This window comes from Poecilia latipinna, unplaced genomic scaffold (assembly GCF_001443285.1).
Source record: "Poecilia latipinna isolate Pla-1442-1.1 unplaced genomic scaffold, P_latipinna-1.0 Scaffold508, whole genome shotgun sequence".
In the NCBI taxonomy this organism is placed as follows: domain Eukaryota; kingdom Metazoa; phylum Chordata; class Actinopteri; order Cyprinodontiformes; family Poeciliidae; genus Poecilia; species Poecilia latipinna.
This window is the reverse complement of record NW_015113124.1, coordinates 171,692-186,904: the sequence shown is the minus strand read 5'-3', so window position 1 is coordinate 186,904 and position 15,213 is coordinate 171,692. Positions and strand designations below refer to the sequence as shown.

The following is a 15,213-nucleotide window of genomic DNA, read 5'->3' as shown; positions in this document are numbered from 1 at the left end:
AAATAAAGCATGTCCAATGTTCCAAAACCCACAAATCATGCAGTGACTTTTATGTTTTAATGACATCATTGAAGGTGTGTCACTGTAATGTATTTTTTTTATTTTTTAGTTTTTTTAAAATATATATATATATAATTTCATCTGGTCTTAGTTGTGCTGACGATTTATGTATCAGCATTGACTTAAACATCTTCCTATTGTGGAAGCAGAACACTATCATGAGTCACATCCCCCTTTATGTTGCCTCCCATCAGAACATCCAACTTTAATGTACAGTAAACTTCTGTTTACACTCTCCATGTCATTGTGTGATTTCTAATGTGCATTTTTCTTGTAAATATGCATTCTCCAATGTAGCTTTTGTTTCTTGCATAAAACAGCTTTTGCATCCAAATAAACCTCGTGAGTTTGGATCAAGGCTTAAACTGTTTTGGTGCATGACTACAGACCTTAGCTTCTTTATATGACCCAGCATTGCAGATATTTTACACACGTTGTTTAAATGACTTAGAAGCACCGAGGACAGATACTTAAAGGTCCTTTGGAGACTTGTCAGTGGTGCAAATACTGCTGAGATAGGCTTCAGTACCACGAACAGTACAGGAAGTGGGCGAGGAAATGCCTTGAAAACAGGGTGCGACGGATTTGTGAAAGCTGCAACTCACGTCACTGCTAAATGTAGTCAGCTGCAATATCAATTACAACCACAAGATGGCAGTGAGGTATAAATGTATCTAACACTGTAAGGGGTGCCAAAAAGAAACAAGTTGAGCATTTAATTTTAATACAACTGGCATCAGATTTATAAGTGCCAATAAGTCGGAGTAAAAGCTAATTTATATTTAGAAATTTAAAAATACCAATGGATGCAAAAACACAGACATTTATTGATAATACAATCAATGAAGGGAGCATATGACAACAAATTTCTGGGTGCCATGGTATACCGCATAATCTGCTTGAAAATTCAAGGAAGACATGCAAAAATTAAATTAGTAAAAGTGCTACAGCTATGGGGAAATTGGGATCATAGATTAATGAATACTCTATGTAACTCACTTGTCATGTATTACACTACATGTGTGGAAGTTTGGGGTAACACCTATGCAAAAATCTACAATCCTTACACATACTACAAAAATGAGAAATCACAAATTAACTGTATTTAATGTTACACATGTTAAAACTGGCCGGTTTGATCAAATCCAAAATGACAATAATTATGTCCAATTTACTTAAAAGCAATATCCTAGAAATCTTTACAGAGAAGGCAGTTTACAATTTAAGTTGTAAAGAGAATGTGTGGGTACAGCAAAAATGAGTTTGTGTGTTTCAATTTGGCTTAGAACAAAGTCAAAACATGAATGAATTTAAAAAACTACAACAAAAAGACATTTAGGAGACACATAAAGCTGAGGGTGGGTGAGTTTTAGTGAAAACCTCACTAAAAGCCTTCACTTGTTATACTGTGCTATCACATCAGATTTGAATCTGATGCAAAACCTCTTTATACAGAAACTGGGTGTTTTAGATTGTATGGTTTGTTGGTATGCAAAATATTTAGGCAGCCTTGCAAAACCAGTTTATGCAATTTCATGCACAACTAAATTGACCCTTGTATCTTCATCAAAATGGATGGAACACCCCAATGAATTTAGAACATATCACAGTTTCTATGGCAGTCTATATCCATAAAAAAAGTCAGCCACACCTGTACAGAGTAACCAGTGGAAACTTGTTCTTGTAGGGCAGATTGCACAGTGACATTTGTATTGTGCTTTGTGCTGCCAATCATGAGGGTGTTGTTCTGTGCTAGTGAGGATTAGTATTGATTATGCCTTAGCCGCTTTTTTTTTTTTTTTTTTTAGAGTTTGACAATGTGGTCAGACCAGTATTTCATGGAAAAGCAAAGTCAATGTTTGTTCTCCTATTAAAAATCACATGATCGTCATCAATATGTTTGTTTAAGGTAGTTACAGCATAGAGCTCACAGAGCTTGTAAAATACTGGGGTGTGCTCTTCTTTTCTCATCCAACCATAAAGTCAATAGTGTTTCACTGGTAAAAAACCTCAGATTGTGTGATTTAACATATGAGGAAAATAAGTAACTTATTAAAGAACTATAGACTGACAGGAAAGTCACACAGTCACCCACCTGAAAGTATAAAGCACTCAGAGGAAACATACAAGTAGTGGAGTCCTAGCAGAGAAGCCGGGCTGTATGGAAAGCAGATAGAGCGTCAAGCAGCCAAGAGTCCCATGGTAACTCTGGAGGAGACCCAGGTCACAGAATCTGTCAGCATGATAACTATTATTCATGCATCCCGCTTATTTGCTGCTCATTGAAGATTGGCATAAAGGAAGGAACAGAATGGACAAAAATATCAGCCTCTAGATGCGCAAAACAGGTAGATATAATCCAAAAGACTTGAATCTGCAATTGCACTGAAAGATTGTTGTTAATTTACTTGACATTACCTGACTATTACTCAAATTATTAAGCGTAAAAATAAAATTTTAGCACTTCATGTACTTTTCCTTCTGTTTCAGAAACTCATATAAAAAGACAGTAAAGTTTGTGGTTCTGAATCATCAAAATGTAAGGCTCACGGGGTACAGAAACCTTTGCGAGGCAAGTATGACGTGACATTCATCTGGAAAACTGATAACCCTTGGAAAACCATCTCAAACGCTAAAATTCATAAAATAAATTTACCCTGACTTCACCTCTGAAGGTTTTAGTATTGGACTTTGCCCAGTAGATTGTGGTTTATAACATACAAAAAGGTATGCTCCGCCCAACATAGCATTTTCAAAAACTCCAACAATCCTTCCAGTACTATTAATAACAAGAACAATAAGGTTTCCTTAGCCCTGGAAGTTGTTCCACTCCCTATATTTTTGAAACCTTGAGATAGAAGGTATGCAAGGCTCTGCACATTGTTCAGGACAACCCGGTTTATCCAGTTCGAAGGCTCCAAAAGATTCACGGTATTTTTAAATGTCCCTGTCTTCATGAGAGGGAAGGCGCGCGACTTTTACGGTTGACACTGGAGTTTTAAAAACTGCACTCGAGGCAGTTGGAAACTTTTCTTGTTTTTAAGACTGAAAAGACGCGCGGCTTTACATAAGCTTGGAAAAAGTTCATCATTAGGAATATAAACAGCCATCCCGAACACTCGCGGCGACTCTGCTGAGGCGGTGATGGAGACCGAAGAGGAGGCAGTGCCGCATGAGTCGAAGCGGACAGGTGGTGCTGCGCTGCCGCTGCTGGACTACACAGCTGCCTGTTGTCATGGAGGAGCAAAGATGGCGGTCCTGGCCTACAGCCTGGGCAAACGCGAAATAAATCAACATTTTACAATCAAGAATGCCAAACTGATATCGCTGGCGGCGGTTCTTTTGCTGCTCTTGTTCCACACGGCTTTGCGGCATTACGGAGGTAAGTGGAGCGCCGCTATTTGAACTGACGGTTGATGCTCCCCACACTTGACACAAGCTAACAGCAGCTAGCTCACTGTTAGGGTCTGGGAGCGCTTCGGCTCGCTGGTACAGTGCACTGTTTGTTTCATGGGGGTGAATAAAAAGATTGGAAATGGCATAAAATGTATGTAATGTTGTTTAAACTGCACTAGGCAAGCCTCGCAGCGGAAGCGTGGATGTTTAAACAGGCTAGCTAAATATGAAGCTAGCATACTGTAGCTCTACTTATGTCAAAACCTGCTTTAATATTCGTAAGATTGAAATATTCATTAAGCAAACACTGGATAAATAGAACCAGTGAAATAGTTAGTCGTAGCTTTCGTGTTTTTCTTGTTAGCTGAGCGTTGGACAGAGTCTTGTAAAACGCATAGAAAACTTGAAAAATAACCCTTAAACATTGTCATTACAAATGTAGAATTATAAAGGTGCATTTCTTTTGCTGAATAATAATGAGAGGAATAAGAATAATAAACAATTATTATTATTTAATTTTGTTAAGTGTTTATTTAATTTAGTAAAGTGACTATTTAAAATAAAATCTGAAACAGCAAAGTGTAGTGGGTTATTTTAATCATTGTCATTAGCTAAGCTTCTTTCTTCTTCTTTTTTTAATTATAGATTTTTGAACCGGAATACAGCCTCTAAAATCGATTTAAATTACATAATAGGTCGTGGGGAAATGTAAAACTATGAAGTGTAGTAATAGTGTAAAAACAAAAAAGTTTAACAAAATATAAAACCTTTTAATATTTGTGTAGCAGCACACAAATACCTGTGTCCTGCTACCAGTCTAAAGAGACTTATACGCTGAGCAGCTGCTTTGAATGTGTGGTGGCAGTAAAGCCTGTGTCAGTCACCAGCTTCCGTCCGTCTTTCATGCTTTGTGAGTTGCAGCTGCATTCATTTTGCACATAAATGAATAGCCAGAGTGAATTACACTCAAGCCAGATTGCGCACGGCTTTATTTTGTTACAAAGCCACCCAACCTGAGCGGCACTGTGCTGAATGAAATGCCACGGTGCTGTTTGCACATCAGTGAAAAGTGAGTTGTTGTTCACACTTACTCTTAGATTCTGTGTGTGTGTTTCTAGGTGGAGACTCATGTGAATGGCTGCTGTCCAAAGGACGCTACTTGGGGGAGAATGTATGGCAGCCTTATGGCTGTATGATGCACAAATACAAAAGCAAGTGAGTCATACGAATAGCTGTTCCTCTGTGTGTTTGAAAGCAAGGGTGGATGCGCAATAGTTACATTTAGTGAAAGAAATGGAAATGTTTGCATAGTTCCTACCTGTTTGCAAAGATGAATGAAACTTAAAGTAAATTGTTACAACATTGCATAATTGGAATCGACATGCAAGTGAATTAAATATTTCAAGCAACTGCTGGCTGTCTTTGTGAAACGGTTACCTGTTTTCTCTTAAAAATGTTTATTTTATTGAAGATTTGCGAATACCATCTGTTTGTTTTAAATCAGATTTTTTTTTTCATCATTGTGAAACAAAAAAAACTGTGCCTTCAACTTTTTAAATGAAATTTACTAAATGTTTTGCACCACATTCTCTTTAGTTTCCTTCAGATTTCTTTGCTATGCATCACCACTCAGTGCAAGATGTTTAGGCCTGAATGCTGAAAATATGAGCATGATACTACCACTACCTTATTTCTCATTAGGATCACAGCCGCTATCACAATTTGGCTTTTTGCTCATCATTATCCAAGTTTTTTTTTTTTTTATGGTTTTTTTAAGCTGATAAAACTATATTTTAACACATTACATCAGTTTTTTTTCTGCTTGAAACATGTTGCTTAGATCAGATTCTTTACATAAACCCGGATGTTTCAGTCACTCCTGACTGTCAAAGCAAAAAAGATTAGCTCTGATTTAATCTTCCAAATTTAACTGTTGCCACTTACTGCTAATTTGGTAACATCCAGTTGCTACTAAGAGGTTTTCACATTTATACTTCTGATTATCACATTCCTCACCGATGTTTTTTTTGTCTTGCAGTGACGCCATAACATGCCTTTCCGAGAAACGTGTGGTCTTTGCCGGTGACTCGCGAATCAGGCAGCTATTTTACTCCTTTGTCAAAATTATCAAACCTGAGACGACAGAAGATGGAAACAAGGTATAGCTGCTAGACACGGCATGTTTCACGCTCAGGGGGCTATTAGAAATCTTTCCATTCCGGTTTAACAGGATATGTTCTACCCGAATCCCCCTCGGCAAATATATGTTGGTTGTTTAGCTCTGAATCCCTATAATTAGATCTCAGACTCTTCCTGAAAGATAAAAGGATTGTTTTCCCCATACCCTGTTGAGCCGTTACTGCTAGAAACTTAAAGCCTTCCCGCTTGCTTAAAAACGAGATTTCTATTATCTGTTTTGGCCTAAATGCTGATAAATTACTGTGCTTGTTCTATTTTCGGTAAGTGACTCAAACTCCAGATATGTGCAGCCGAGTGACAGACTAGTTTTATTCTGAGCTGAAGCAAGCTGGTGAGAGGGGAGCGAGAAAGGAGAAGTCATTTTCCAACAGACCCTCTCTTTGTCTGCTTGCATGTAACGCCTGCAGCATGAGGACATCTTCTTTCAAGATCAGAAGTCGTCTCTTAATGTGGTGAGCTTTCTATAGAGTCACTCTTATCTTTCCTGTTAAGAAGAACCTTTGATTTAAAAACAAAAAAACCCCTTCTTTTCTTGTTTTTATTTCTAGGACTTCCTTTGGTATCCAGAGGCAAATAACTCGATGAAGGACCGCGTGATGTCATGGACGCATGTGAGCATTGACACAGCATCAAGTTCTATTTTTAAGAACCAATTGAACAATTCTATGACGGATCCGTTTTCTATCCTCAAAGCAGATCACTTTTGTCTCCGTCTTGATAGCCTGGGGCAGTTTTCCCTTGATCCTCCTCACATGTCACACAACACCACGCTATGTCATATCTAACTGTAGATATTACTCAGTCTTTACGCCTGTATTCTCGTGTCATGAGCGCAGCAGGCAGGCCAAGGATGAAGTTGTTGAAACGTTTAAAACGGTGTAATGTTATGAAGCAGTATTGTGAGTTTCTCTTTTTGTTTGTTTTCTAAATGCTACAAAGACACGGCCGTTCTCCTGAACTGACAAGCCGGAAAACAAAGAAAAAGTCGGCAAGATGAGAGCATAATGAAACCGTTTGGCCAATGTCTAAAATCCTGCCTAGCAGTACTGCGTATCATCATGAAAAGCCAATCTACATGGTGAAACAAGGTGGAGACAGGGTTTACAGTGGAACATTTTTATTTTTTTATTGGTGCCCAGGAAGCTGGTTAGAATTGGTAAGAAGATGGATGGAGCTAAATATGTGGTGGAGGAAAATATATGACAAGAACAAACACTTGAGACTGTAAATTCAGTCAAACTCCAGGTCTAAAACAAACGCCTTTGGCAAGACGCGATAACTGTTTCTTGCAGTCATGCATCATTGCGTCTGAAATTGAGCAATTTTGCAACAAACGCTTGGCAAAAGTCTCTCTGTGGAGTTGGTAAATGTTTGCAGACATGATTGCAGCAACTGGTGGTTCTCCACATTGATTCAGTGGAGCAAAATGCAAATGCCTGAATGGCTTTTTGTCAAGGAAAAACGCCCAATAGAAACAATTCACATTTCCCTTCTTATGGTCGACTTAAAATGAAAACGAATTAGGTTGTCTTCCTCTCATGTAAATCTGTCAATATTCTTAACCTTTGTGTCGCAGGAGGCCGCTGCAAAACCTGATGTTGTTATCCTCGGAGCTGCAACAGTAAGCCGCCTAAAAGAATGCCTGTCAATATTTGCAGATCAAGTAGTCTGTCTTAATCTCACTTGTTTCGTCACTTATCACAGTGGTCCATCAAGTTGCACAGCGGCAGCAGCGAAACCCTGCAGCAGTACAGAGCAAACCTGACGGCAATTGCTGTGCATCTGGATAAACTGGCTGAGCATGCAGAGATCTACTGGGTCCTGCAAGGTGAGCTCCGCTCCAAGCAGATTACCCGCTTGGAAACATGATGATGATGATGATTAACTTTTACGTCAGTCAGCCTGGTCACTATTACTGCCTGATGGCTTCACTGCAGCAATAAATCCCATGCGCATTCTTGTAAAATGAGATTACTATCAGGGGGAGGAAACATCTGAACACTATTAATGTTTCTGTTTTGTCCTTCACTTTCTACATTGACTAAACACTATCATTTGAAATCACATAGATAGGAACATGAGAAATTAGACTTATCGGTATTGTTCCTGGAAATTGCTGTTGAATGTTTTTTTTTTTTTTTTGACAAACCAACAAACAATATGCACTGTATCAGTTGTGATTAAACGACAACTTCAATGCGTCATTTCCCATCCAAAATTTGAGTATTCCTGTAGCTATTCAAAAAGAGGAAGAAAGTAGTACGCACAACTCTAATGTAAAAACACGGTTCTTACTTTAGAGTGAAAACTTTAAAACTGAGAGCTGGTTATTCCTGTTTGAATTAATGTAACTCTCCCTAACTTTTATGTTCTCGGTCATAAAGTCCTATATCAGCCGAGAGTTCAACAGTGAACGTGTTTCCAAGTCCCTGAATTGGCCAGCAGAGTTTTGACGTGTTGCCAAGGGTGTGACTTTGTGTTGCAAGTTGGTGGGGATGCATTGTGGGCAAGAGGAGGCCATAGATGTACCCACAATTATGCGATTGGAAGGCCTTCTTTAAATGTGAATGCCATACACTCTTATTACAAAATTCACTAATATTTTCTGTAAAGAATGATCACAATGATATGGTTGCCTTTTATTACCTGATTTTCATCAAGTGCTCAAAAACGGAGAGAAGAGAGAACGGTTAGGGAGTAGAGTGACCATCGATATTACTGGATTGGACGTCGTCTATTAGCTGCTACAGCTAGTGACGTTTACCTGCGGGACGCCATTGCTATGCATTGAGTGATGTCCACAAAACCATACTGTTCCAGTGCAGGAGGAGCAGGTTCTGTGTCACAAAAAATGGTGGCAGCCCCAATATTTCTTATCCACTTGATCAGTTTTACAACAGAAAGTGGTCCGTAGTCAAACGTGTACCATGTGACGTACTGCCAACGCTGTTCTGTCTTGCAGATCCGGTGTACGAGGACACGTTGAGTGAGAACAGGAAGATGATCACCAACCAGCAGCTTGACCTGTACAATCAAGCGGCGACGGAGGTGCTCAACAGCAGCAAGTACAGCGGGAGGTCTCGGGTCAAGCTGCTGGCGGCGGCCCGACAGGCTGCCCTGGAAACGATCGTAAACTCAGACGATGGTTTACACCTGCCAGAGGGCACCAGGAATGTGGTAGGCAGGATTTTTTTTTGGTTTATTTTTAATGAGATTCTTTAGTATTTCTCCTGTTTTGATGTGTGAAATCATCCCTCCAGGGAGCCATGGTCCTCATGAACTCCCTTTGCAACAAGCTGCTGAGGCCCATTGACGGCTCCTGCTGCCAGACCATTTCCCCGCCAAACCTCATCCAGAAACTGTCAGCTTGCTTCTTCCTGGGCGCAGTCGTCGTCTTCGTGGTTCTCCACGCCCTCGGCTGCAACCGCCATCGCTGGCATGCCACTCCCGACGTGGAGAGTCTCGAGGAGAAGAAGCCCGCCACTGCTGCCGCCCCCCTCGGACCAAAGGCTCCTTTCCAGGCTCTCTGCAGGATGGGCGTCATAATGTTGTACTTCTACCTGTGCGACCGAGCTGATGTGTTCATGAAGGAGCAGAAGTTCTACACGCACTCGGCGTTCTTCATCCCGCTCATCTACATACTTGTGCTGGGAGTGTTTTACAGTGAGAATACCAAGGAGGTGAGGAGACGCTCTACTGCAAAGAAAACCACACATTTTTAAGTATTTCCAGTGCAAATATCTTAGTTTTATCTTATTTCAAGTGTACTAACAAGTAACTTTTCGGAGCTTGTCTTGAGTCAATAATTCCTTAATATTGATGGAGAAAATTATGTGCCACAAGACATATTAGCATATGTGGGGAAAATGTCCTGTTCCACACCCACTTTATTTCACTTATAACTAGTCCTTTATTCAATATTAATAAATTGACCAATTGTAAATTGGTCACATTCTGGAAAGTTGCTTGCAAGGGGGAAATCTAGCATAGAAAAATGTTTGTGCTTTCAGGCTTTAGAGTTTTTATGATTAAAAAAAAAAAAAAAAGTCACAAACCTATATGGGATGTTGACGAGCCAAAACAGCCTTTCAGACCTTTGTTGAAGGGGAGCATAGAGCAGCCACACAGTCGTGGTTTATTCATAAATTTACCAAAGACTGCTCCTATTTCAGTTCGATACTTTTGTGCTGATTACGAATCTCGTCAGTTGAAATGTAAACTTGCTCCGCAGCCATCTGCTGTTGCCCTCACCGGCTTAAGCAAAATGCACCCATTCAGGATTGTGATGATTCAGCACTTTTCATTCAGGTTTAGTGTCATATCTGACTGAAAGATATATATATATATTTTTTTCTCGTATAATCATCTTCTTTTCTTTGGATTACAGGCCAAGTTGCTCAACCGAGAGCAAACGGATGAATGGAAAGGCTGGATGCAGCTGGTTATTCTTATCTATCACGTTTCTGGAGCCAGCGCTGTGAGTCCCAGACGTGCTCCCTTTACACGCGTCGGCAGCTGTTCTGCTTTGAGTCTGATGCGGATGTTTAATAAACAACAAAATTGTTTGTCTCGTTTTGTAGTTTGTTCCTGTGTACATGCACGTCCGTGTATTGGTGGCAGCGTACCTGTTTCAGACTGGCTATGGACACTTTTCCTTTTTCTGGCTCAAAGGAGACTTTGGACTTTATAGAGTGTGTCAGGTGAAGTTACACTCAGTTATTCTTTAACCTTTTTTAGGAATCCCCAACGTGCTGTTCTGAACTTGAACGACGTATGTTTATGAGTGATTTTTTTTTTTGTTTTTTCTTTTATGTGTATGCTTACAGGTGTTGTTCCGGCTAAACTTCCTTGTGGTTGTACTTTGCATTGTAATGGACAGACCATACCAGTTCTACTACTTTGTCCCCTTGGTCACATTTTGGTTTGTTCTCATCTACGCCACAATGGCCATTTGGCCTCAGATCCTTCAAAAGAAGACTAACAGTAGGTGTCAAATATGAGATTATTATTAGTTTCAGCACCAACTTTCTATACCTTTCTTATAATTTTTTTAAAAATGACATGTTTTCAGTGAAAAGTTTACATACGCCCGTAATCGGCATGACTGTTATTCATTTTGGGATTTTAACGTAGGGTTTGGACCGTTTCTCAACTTCAGTTTGTTTCAAACACAGAACTGCGTGAGCACGTTTGAAATGACTTTCTTTGGACCTAAAAGTAATGACATTCTTGCCCAACACGAGTGCATGTAAACATTTCACCAAAACTGTATTTGCATTTGGTAAACGGTAAAAATATTCTATTGTGTGTAGTTTTAGAGATGAGGAGTGTCTTTTTAAAGAAATCATGTTGTCTGGACAGGTAGTGGCATCTGGTATTTTGGCATCCTGGCCAAGTTACTGGGCCTGTTGCTGATTATCTGCTTCTTTGCCTTCTCAAAGGTGGGTTCGTTTCCTCAGCTCTACAATTAGTTGTATTTTATAGTTACAAATTGGTACAAATCTTCTGTACTTTTGGCATGATGTGCAGCACTTTTAGTTTGATCTTCATCTCAAATCTCGCCTGCAGAGTCTTTTCATGAGCGTGTTCTCAGTGTGGCCCGTCTCTAAGCTGTTTGAGCTGAACGGAAGCGTCCACGAGTGGTGGTTCAGATGGCAGCTGGACCGATTTGTAAGTCAAATGTGGCGACCAGCATACCTTTCAACCAGTTTCAGTTTACTGTAAACCGAGACGGCTTCGACTTGTTGGCACACAGGCTGTGATTCACGGCATGGTGTTTGCCTTCATCTACCTGGTGCTGCAGAAGCGTCAGGTGTTGTCGGAGGGCAAAGGAGAAGCTCTTTTCCCTGCAAAGATTTCCAACTTGCTCCTTTTCTCCTCGGTGGTTTCCTTCATAGTAAGACCTCTTTACGTTTTGTTTCTCAGTCAACCTATGTTGCAGAAATGCGCCTAACCTCTCTTTCTCGTTTTCAAGACCTACTCAATATGGGCGAGCAGCTGCAAAACCAAGACGGAGTGCAACGAGATGCACCCTTACATCTCTGTGGTGCAGGTACAGTTTTGCATTGTTACATTTGCAATTTTCTTAAGTTACTTGTTGCAGATGCATCAACTCAACATGGCAACCTTGTTCCCTATGAGAAAAAAAACTTCATAAACTGATGTTAGAAGCATCAGATTAACTACTGCAGTGTGATTAATGCATCTGTGTACACAGGGTTAAAGTGCTGTGAAGGGCGTCAACCTTCAGTACAGCTGAACTACTATGTGACTTGGCAGGAGTTGTCTTGCTAACTGCTATAAACTCATTTAGCATTCCCTGTTCAGTCGAACCACGGCGAACCTGCTCACATACTTGCCAGTAGCTTTGTGTTTCCTTTCAAAATACAAAATGACAAGATAGTTTCAGTTGTACAGGGAGTTGTCCGCTTTTCAAGATAAGAGTTACCTAAAACAAATGTAGACATAGTTCTACAAATTGCTACCAGCTGGTTCTCATTCCTTTCTAAATTGATTTCAGGTCTTCACACAATATGGGCGTGACTGTAATAACTTTGTAATGCGATAACTTATGTTTGAACATAATTATTTCAGGAGAGAGTGATCAAATTTATTTTGAAAGCTATGAATTTGATGCTGAAGTTTGCTCTAAAACAGACTGGAATATGGAGTCAATCTGGCACATTGGAAAGGCCACCCTGGAAACCTGATGTTTGCCTAATGCTAAGCTAGCTATGTAGCAGCTACACAGACCCTTAACATAATGTCACCACCACCGTGCTTGGTGCTGTAGAGGTCAGATGTAAAAGCCTCACCTTGAGTCCTTCCAAACTCTTCTCGTCAATTCTGTAATACCAGTTGGTTCAGTTCTCGTCCTGCCTGGACATAAATGTTTCCTCCAGGAACCTGGGCTTCTCCGTGTGGGCAGCTGCACATTTCAATCGAGCTGTTTTGGAGCAAGGGTTTTATTTTTTTTTTTTTTGGTCAAGATCCTCTTAATCCACGATAAATGACACCATTTTTCACTTTGAAACAGCTTGTACACCGGCGCTACAGATCAATGTCATGGCACCTTTGAGCCTTGGTAGTCTTTTCTCCATACCAAGCTGATTATTTTTGAAGTTTCCTTTTTAGAACCCTCAATGATTTCTTTGAACTTTCTTCTATCAATCAGATCATTTCTTGCTGGCAAGGAGAAATTACCAGAAGCCAAACAATCTTAATCATTCAGAAGTTACCCTGCCTTGAACATATCGACTTAAGATGGTTGTTTTGATTTTGCACCAAGTCACTGCCAGGCCACCACCAGTAGGAGAATTTTAAAAAAAAGTATTTAAATGTTGACTTAATACAGTTGAAATAACGAGTGTAATAAATTACATTTATGCCCACGCAGAATGTTTGTACTCTACGTAATACCTACTTCCAGAACTTGAAGTTTCATAAATAACACACCGGTGTTTTCCTGGCTTGACTTGGAGACGTTTCCATTTTGTGTGTTAACAGATTTTGGCCTTCATTCTTATCAGGAACATTCCTGGCTACGCTCGCTCTGTTTACAGCTCGTTCTTTTCATGGTTCGGAAAGATTTCCCTGGAGGTAAGATGGTCCTGTCTGCACAGGCAGGTACATGTAATAATTCAGAATCGCATAATTCATTGTAAATGGCGAGTTAAAACAGTAAGTGATGGCAATCTTCAGGTGAGCCTCAATTCAAAGATGTAAATAACTGTAGTAGTTTAAATATGTGTATCTTGTATAGACTTATAAGGCACAGTGATATATTTCGAATATTTTTTAATTTTATTTGGTTTATAACTAATGCAGACTCCAAGTTTCCGATTGTCATATTAAAGAGAAAATTAATAACATCCAGTGTTTATTTCTTATATTCATACATAAGAATAGAAAGTGGTTTACATTAGTTGAAAGGAGTAGATAACATGACCAGTATATTCAATTTCCTGATTTAAAATTATTTTTATTTTACTTTCTAAAAAATATATATTTTGGGTTTTCATTAGTAATGTCATAGCTGAATAACAAAACTGAAAGTTCCACCTGTTGAATTTAAAATGTTCAATACCATTCACTACCTGACACTTCCTTTGTCAATTTGGTAAAAATAAATAAATACAAATCTTAACTAACTGAGTTGGACTTAAAGGTCTGCACTGGTTATGAACATGTTGTAACTGGACCTGGAAATATGTGCTTTGACTTTGTCGCCGCCAGCTGTTCATTTGTCAGTACCACATCTGGCTTGCGGCAGACACCAAGGGAATCCTGGTCCTGATCCCGGGCAACCCTTCACTCAACATCTTGGTGAGCACCTTCATCTTCGTTTGTGTAGCTCACGAGGTCTCCGTCATCACCAACGACCTGGCTCAGGTGGTGATCCCCAAAGACAACATGGCCCTGCTGAAGAGACTGGGGGCCATGGGGTTCGTGAGTTTACTTGTACTGATGTCCCAGCTCCTCACACCTGGAACTTAAAAAGATACTTTGAGAGGACTGGGTTACGGACTGGGGGGCCTGCTATGACTGAAGTGACAGATGAAAATCAAACTTTCTTTTTTTCTTTGACGCTACTGGTGGCCAGATGAGACTGGTCAGAGTACTTCAGTAACGTTGTTATTGGCTGCTGTACAATGAGAAAGCTTGGCAAGAGGAATATTTAAAAGGACAGAAACACTGAAATGTTTACATTGCCTTCACGTTAAGACTTGGAGACCCAAAACCACTTTCTCTGGGCTCAGGACCTCATGCTTGCTGTGAACCTCGCAGCACTTCTTCTGCTTTAGCCAAACTTGTTTGATATGAAGTTTGTTCCTCGTTTCCTCCGAGGATCTCTCCGTCCACATGGCAGTAGGACCACCAGCATATATGGAACGTTTTTTCTTTCTCTTTTTTTTTTTTTTCCAAATAAGCTGATCTGCACAACATCTTGTCATTGAGCTTCTATATTGCTGGTGTGAGATATTTACACAAGGAAAAAAGTGGATCAATGTGGACTGATCACAAACCTGCCGAGTGTATAGTCAAAAAATTTGCAGTGCAATTGTTAAAAATTTTTTTTCCCTCTCATTTAAAGCAACGTTTGAGATTATTGCGTTTGCAGAAAGTCGCTGTTGTCACCTGCTGTAGCTCAGAAATGACATGTGGCATGTACAGTATTTAATGACTTAAATTAAGCTTATATTTTATACAGTTTTGGCTTTGTTTTGTACTTTGCGTCCATAACTGCTGTTTGTGAAGTATTGCATTAAGAATTTTGTACCCAATCTACTATCTCATAGACAAGGTTGAGCCTTTCAGTCGAATGGTTGTGTCCTGTTAGCGCCACATGCTGTGTAAATATATATATGTATATTTGTATGATACAACAGATTTATTTTGTACAGCTGTTCATCTCCTGTTCTTTAAAACATGCCTCATACTAGATGTGGTGGAAAATGCACAATATTGCACATATTGTTCTACCATAGAAGAAACAAACGTCCTTCCTCAGACCGACCTAAAAAACCAAACAAAAAAACCAGGTGTTTTTGTTTGTTT

General features: G+C 39.8%; 1 protein-coding gene across 1 annotated transcript; it reads left to right on the top strand.

Moving 5' to 3' along the window:
- The first annotated feature begins 2,929 nt into the window (after positions 1-2,929).
- casd1 (CAS1 domain containing 1) lies at positions 2,930-15,194 on the top strand. The gene is made up of 18 exons (XM_015040379.1): positions 2,930-3,442; positions 4,575-4,671; positions 5,495-5,615; positions 6,063-6,107; positions 6,204-6,266; positions 7,232-7,276; positions 7,360-7,483; positions 8,618-8,832; positions 8,916-9,335; positions 10,043-10,132; positions 10,236-10,355; positions 10,482-10,638; positions 11,017-11,096; positions 11,224-11,325; positions 11,411-11,551; positions 11,630-11,707; positions 13,162-13,254; positions 13,891-15,194. The coding sequence occupies exons 1-18, from the start codon at positions 3,205-3,207 to the stop codon at positions 14,149-14,151; spliced, it is 2,490 nt and encodes an 829-aa protein (XP_014895865.1). The 5' UTR covers positions 2,930-3,204; the 3' UTR covers positions 14,152-15,194.
- Positions 15,195-15,213: the final 19 nt, after the last annotated feature.

Coding starts and splice junctions, on each gene's coding strand:
- casd1 (XM_015040379.1), top strand. CDS start 3,205: ATGGAGACCGAAGAGGAGGCAGTGCCGCATGAGTCGAAGCGGACAGGT. Junction 6,108..6,203: donor AGAAGTCGTCTCTTAATGTG/GTGAGCTTTCTA, acceptor TTTTATTTCTAG/GACTTCCTTTGGTATCCAGA. Junction 11,097..11,223: donor GCTTCTTTGCCTTCTCAAAG/GTGGGTTCGTTT, acceptor TCTCGCCTGCAG/AGTCTTTTCATGAGCGTGTT.